This window comes from Chelon labrosus (assembly GCF_963514085.1).
Source record: "Chelon labrosus genome assembly, chromosome: 4".
Classification (NCBI taxonomy): Eukaryota; Metazoa; Chordata; class Actinopteri; order Mugiliformes; family Mugilidae; genus Chelon; species Chelon labrosus.
Window position 1 is genome coordinate 19,846,615 of NC_140340.1, and position 6,466 is coordinate 19,853,080.

The 6,466-nt window shown below is 40.0% G+C and overlaps 2 protein-coding genes across 2 annotated transcripts in view; both read right to left on the reverse strand.

Moving 5' to 3' along the window:
• chd5 (chromodomain helicase DNA binding protein 5) overlaps window positions 1-2,053 on the reverse strand; it is a gene marked incomplete at both ends in the record, with an annotated part of 36,030 nt that extends 33,977 nt beyond the window's left edge. The window contains 2 exons of the mRNA XM_084542290.1: window positions 1,645-1,735; window positions 2,006-2,053. Coding sequence (XP_084398416.1) covers window positions 1,645-1,735; window positions 2,006-2,053 — 139 coding nt within the window. The remainder of the gene's footprint in view (window positions 1-1,644; window positions 1,736-2,005) is intronic.
• Window positions 2,054-3,060: 1,007 nt separating this feature from the next.
• rpl22 (ribosomal protein L22) lies at window positions 3,061-6,202 on the reverse strand. The gene is made up of 4 exons (XM_084542745.1): window positions 6,155-6,202; window positions 5,635-5,745; window positions 5,243-5,367; window positions 3,061-3,630 (listed from the first exon to the last, which is right to left on the reverse strand). Exons 1-4 carry the CDS (start codon window positions 6,164-6,166, stop codon window positions 3,489-3,491), a joined length of 390 nt encoding a protein of 129 aa, XP_084398871.1. The 5' UTR covers window positions 6,167-6,202; the 3' UTR covers window positions 3,061-3,488.
• Window positions 6,203-6,466: the final 264 nt, after the last annotated feature.

A 6,466-nucleotide genomic window follows, 5' to 3' on the forward strand; every position in this document is an offset into this window, starting at 1 on the left:
GTACACTAAATGGGTTCAATGGCATCATAACGCAAATTCTAAATGTGTCTCACTTGTATCAGAGACTTGAATTGCTCACGGATTTTAGGAATTTAAGTGCGTTGAAGCATCAAACCAATGTCTCGGCAAAGGCTGCAAACACCGGTGGCGTCATTGCAACCTCTAGATACTACTTCATCCCAAAGTTCTTTCGCCGTTGTTTGAAAACTTGTAATAAATTGTTTCAGTTGCATTCTCTGTAGCACTTAATAAGCTGGAGAAAAACGTGGCCTTGTGCTTTACATGCTCAACCTTCATTTCACACTCAGTCTGTTTTTATAACCACTTTTCCACATTGTTATGTGAAAGTGAAGCAGAGGGCAACGCAGCATCGTTTAAGTCATGCCCTTGACATCAAACCAACTGATGCACAGAGAAAGCTGCAGAAGCAAAAGAAAAAAAAAGATTTCTGAACTCCTTGGCTGTACTGCGCAAACTGATGCTTTGCAGTTAGATGCAACAACAAGACACTTCATCACCCCAGGTCCTACAACACTGGATCAATATATATATATATATATATATAAAACCCAAAACAAAACAGCAGCTCCTTGCTGCACATGTGGGACAGTGATGAGAGTAAATGTCACACTGTGCCATCCAAACACTATGAGGAGGATTCCCCTGCTCAACCAGGTGCTATAGGACTGACACCAGCAAGCAAAACTGATTTACAGAAAACAAGAAAGAAAGGCCATGGTTTGGCTTCACGTGATCAATTAGGAAAGCTTACAGTAACACCGTGATTAGAGCTGAACAATTTCAAGAGAATAAAATGACAATACAGCTGGTCCATTGTCAGAGTGGGTGACATGTTAATTTTCCAGCCACAAGAAAATATTGTTCAATTTGTGCTTGCAAACAGAATGAGCTGCATGTCAAGAATGTGGGTTAGAGTTAATTTCAGTTAGCGCACGACCTGCAGCTGAAGGGGGTGCAGGTGACACACTGTCATCCGTGTGAGAGGTAAAAGAACACACAGGATAAACACTGTTTACTGTAGCCCACACGTGGCTTTCACACCTCTGCGGCCACGCAGGGCCAGGGGGAAAAAAATTAAAGTTGGAGCAGCTTCCTCAATCGCAAGCGCATCTTCCAGGCTACGAACTGAACGTGGATGTTGTCACTGTAGCCCGTTTCTGGGCTACTTAAAAGCACATGCACGCATTAACCGAGGAGGACAAAACCCACGGCACAGACTGACACCCAGGCGAATAAAATGTCGTGGTTTTGAACAGATCCCGTGAGCAAAACTTGTGTTTTTTTTAGACTTGAGGTAAAGCCGTTCACTAGTATACGCATGCAGCCTGTGAAAGGAAAAAAAAAACACAGCGCACAGAAAGCATGCAGCAAGGGTTTCATCATGCCCCGAAATCAGGATGTCAGGACAACAGCAGGCAAATCCACCAAAAAAAACCCGTTCCCACCTTTAACACACTAGGTCGCACACACAAAAAAAATAATAGCATGACTCTGCTTATTGCACCCCACCCCTCCTCCTCCTCTCTGGTCTCAGGAACGCAGGACAAGCCCTTTTCCCCGCATTCAAGGCGTAGCGGCGCAAAAATAATCTGAAGGACACCCCGCCTCCCCCCTTCCCCTCACCTGGCATATCGTCTTCAAAATCCATGTCGTCTTGTCCCTCGTCTTCATTACTCAGCGACCCCGGCATCTTTATCTCATAGCTCCCAAACCCCTTTTAGGCTGGGAATACTGAAAGTTAACCCTCCAGACGCCGCAGCCCAGTCTCTTTCTTCACCCAAAAAGAATTGTATTCGATTCGCTCTGTTCAAATTTTGGAATTTAATTTTTTTTTTAATTATTTTTTTGCACCGAATAAGGGGCCTTCTTTCCAGGAGTAAAATAATAATAATATTAAAAAATAAATTTATATATATATATATTCCACTGATCTCTATCCAGGTCTTGCAGTCTGAAAAATAAGAAAGACAAAAATGGAACACACATGCCCAGATTGTGACGTCTGGTCTGTTGCCATGACGATGCATCCCATAATTTCACCCACAACTAGTTAGTCATACTCTCCTAGTTACCATTTCAACTAGCAGTGTGCGAGAAAAAATAATTTAAAAAAAAAAAAGAAGAAGAAAACATCATCACACCGTGAGGCATCGCCATGTGCCGCTAATAGGCTGATGCTCTCCCGCGCCTGTCGCCTGCCCGGGTCCTTTTGGAAGTCCGGAGAATTGAGACAGAAACTTCTGCTGCACTCTCTCAGTCGCAACCTTTCCTCTACATATCTAAAGTCTGAATAAAAGAGGAGGGGGGGGAATGACCCAAATATTTATTTTGAAGGTAAAATGTTCTGTTTCTATTATTATTGCTTCTATTAGTATGAAAAAATAAAAATAAAAATAAAAAAAAGGGAAAAAAATAAAGATTTTGACATTTTTGCAGACATCCACTTTCTCCTGGGTTAAAAAAAAAAAACACATCCCGTGCAGGCTGATGACTGCACGCTGAGAGAGGAGTCCTGCCTGCCAGTGGTCTAACGGTTGTCAAGGTTACCACAGCTGCAGCTCAGGATGCCCCACAGAGAGCAGTTTTGACTTCACTTAATGTATCAAAATACACAAATTAACTGGAGCATCCCAACTGCACACGCTGCTATTAAGTTCTTCCCCGATATTAATTTGAAAATACACCCGCTTAATAGAACTGCCGCTTATTGATTGTATGCAACTTGTTTTTGGACAATTTTCGTTCACTGAACGATTAGAATTAAGCATTCTATATGTACAATAATCTAATTTTTTTATGTATTTTTTGACTACATGTTAATGGATGTTGTTTTCAATAAATACTCTATTTTTGTTTTTTTAAGTTGCACTGTTACACATGAAGCAATCCTAATTTTGCTATACTTGTAAAATGACAATACATGTAACTGCCTCTGGTGGCTATTCTTTCTGCAGATGTCAGCAAAACAAAAGCTAATTTCCTTAAAAGGTGAAATTCAAAAAAAAAAAGAAAAGAAAAATAATTAAGACTAACATATCATTAGAGTACGTAAAATATTTATTTTTCAGCCAGGAGAAATACTGTCCAAATTTAGCATGCTAACAGAATGAGCTGCATGTCAAGAATCTGAGCTCTTTCTAGTTAGTGCTAGACCTGCAGCTAAAGGGATGCAGGTGATAAACCGGTGTGCAGATGAAAAAGAACACACCTGATAAAGACTGACTTTTTACTGGAGCCCACAAATCCTAAAATGGCCAGTTTCAAGACATGCTTCATTCTGACGAGGAAAAAAATTCTACATAAAATGATACAGAAATTTGTTTGGTAGAAACTTAAAAGAATGTGCTGTGACACCCTGAAAACAAAAACTATTAAAGCAAATCTTAAAAAAAAAAAAAAATCAAAACAAACGACAACTGTTTTGTTTGTTTTTGTCTCGAGACATTTTATTAAGAGTGGTGTGAAGTTTAATCTTCATCCTCCTCCTCCTCGTCCTGGTTGATCTGGAAGTAGCGCAGCTCGTAGCTCTCCTTGGTGTTAGCCACAACCCGCAACCAGTCCCTGAGGTTGTTCTTTTTCAGATACTTTTTGGTGAGATACTTCAAGTACCTGAAAGAGACGAGGAGGCGGAGGGTGGACACAGAATGAGCCTTTAAATGTGTACGTCAATTTGTAATTAATTTTCATGAACCATCTCACTATTCTCTTCTATGCTTTAATTAAAAGCAGAAATATCAAACAAAATCACACAGATTCAAATTCTAACCTGCCCTAAAATGCACTAAGTCAAGGACTCGCATATGTTAGGGTTAATGTCGCCCCGTGACTTTTTCTTCTGCTTACAACAAGCGCTCCATTTAGTCCTGAAAGTGCGACAGTCACCCTCTGCTGGCGGTGTTCACAATTCACACAGAAAATTGTTAGAAAGCTTCAAGCAGCATATACTTTCAGTTTATGCACATCATGTTCATGTGTATTATCACATAACACTTTGAGAATATTCATTCGAGTTAACAGCCACCTTCACAACAGATTTTGGTAGCCAAACGTTATATCTATATTGAATCAATTTAAGTACCTTGTTCACTGTCAAGTACCAAAAAATTGAGCTGGTTAAAATCTTACTTAACCCATATGCTACAACACTTAATATAAAATAAAATATATGAATACCACATTAATGTACCAGGTTGCAGAGTATATTCATATCAATACTGAAAGAACTGTGTGTGAGCTCTAACACCTACAAAGCCTCAGTAATATTAATTCTGAAACTCAAATGCTCTTGTTCCTCCATAAATACATATTTATACATATCCATATTTATGGAGGAACATTTAAGCTGACAGAATGCTTCTTCAGAACTGCTCGTCAGATGGTCAAATAGCGTTGGAAGCCCCTTCCCTCTGCGTCTTTCCAACACTGGATTAGGGGAGTCTGTTTGAGACCATTTCTGTAAATTACCATATCTGTGATTGGTCGGCAATCTTGGCTAGGGTTTCAACAACACTCTCTTGGTATATTTTTCCAGATTCTTGAAACAACCATTTCTGTCTTTTTTCATTTGAAAAATTGCCACGAATCCCTCAACGGAGCAAATCAAGTGTCCACATTATGGATATTTGATTTTCAAAAGCAGAGAGAAACCTATATTTACTTGACAGTCCATTAGGTAGACGAGTAAAAATGAATGCATTCTAATATAACAGTGGCGCACGCTCTTTAGCTTCAGGAAGGTTCTGATAGTCAGCATTTGTTTAGAATAACTGAGAGACCTGTTGATTCAACTGCATTTTCATTTTTGAGGCTGTGGTTTAAAGTACTATTGAACTGAATAGCCTGACACTAAATCATGGACTACATGAATGTGCTTCTTCATGAGCTAAGCTACGTAAGTGAAGCATCTGGATTGGAAAAATAGCCGATCACAGGATCTCCATTTAGTGGGAAACCATAAAGCTTCTGCAGCCACATTTGAAGTACCAAACACTACTGCATGTGTGTTATGTCTTCTCACTCAATCACGTAGTTTATTAGTAGTTTTTTTTCCTATGCGATTCTGACTGTCTGAACAAGCCATTCTCAAAATTGATGTGTTCTTGTCATGTAGAGTCTTTGTGGTGTGGTAGGAAGCACTATGCTGAGCAGTTGTTCGAGATCAGCATGTGACAACTGTTGCTCATTACACACAGGGTTACGGATTTACATTGTATTTTCATACCTCTTGGAGAAGGGAACTTCAGAGTTCACTGAAATTTTGCTCTTGCTCCTCTCAATAGACACCACGCCGCCACCGAGGTTTCCAGCCTTGCCGTTCACCTTGATGCGTTCCTGCAGGAACTGCTCCTGAAATGTGAAAAGGAAACAGCAATTATTGATACACATAACCCTCAACATACACTATCTACAGAAGAAATACTGTCATTGACCATGATGAAGTTTTTTGTTTTTTTTTTATTAAATTTTTTTTCAACGGACTGTAACCTTCATATTGAGGCCGAATTGATCCCCCTGACCTGACAACCGATCTGAACACGGTTGCTGTGTTTAATGGCCTTTCACACGCCATTAAACAGACAACATGATCACCCATGCCTGAACCGATATACTCACAAAATTGGCAGCATCCATGATACCATCCTCTACGGGGTGAGTGCAGTCCAGGGTAAACTTGAGGATCTGCTTCTTCCTCTTTCCACCCTGTTTCTTGACCACCTGCTTCTTCTAGAGCAGAAAACGAGGGGGTTAATAAGCCTCGAAAGAACAACCGCGCCAGCATGTGTCATTTCAAAACGGAAAAAAACGAGCATCTAAGCACTGTACCCATTATGTTAAGCCACCAAACGTAGTTGGTCACCATGTACTAGACTATTTTATGTAAAATTTCGCGCAATATTCTCTTAAACGTAATACTTGGTTACCGCTGTCTCACGCTAACTAGCTAGCTAACGTTAGCACTAACGTTAGCCAAACGTGGTTTTAGCCGGAATAGTAAACAAAGCCACAAAAGAGGGACTAAAACTACATTTCCTAGTATATATCTATGCAATGGTTGTTTACGCGTCGATGAGAGTAAAAAGCAAGCTAAAATATCCAGTCTATGTGCACTTTATTCGGCCGTTTTACTACTCACAAGTGGGGCCATGGCTGACACGTTCAGCAAAAAGGAAGGAGCAGAGGCTGCGCAGGAAGTATAAAACTCGGCTGCAAAATCGATCGCACAGAGCTATCTGGAATCGATTAAGCAGGCTGACCCACATCAACTGTAAATACTGTCATTAGTGCGCTAGCTTAATTCTGTAGTTTTGTATGCGTTAAATCTGATAACTGTTATTAATTAAACAACGTCAATTACACTTTACGTAGGTATTCACTGGGCAACTACTGTCATATCAGTAATTAGTTAATATTCAGTAAAACCTTCCTTTTCCGAAACAAACAAACA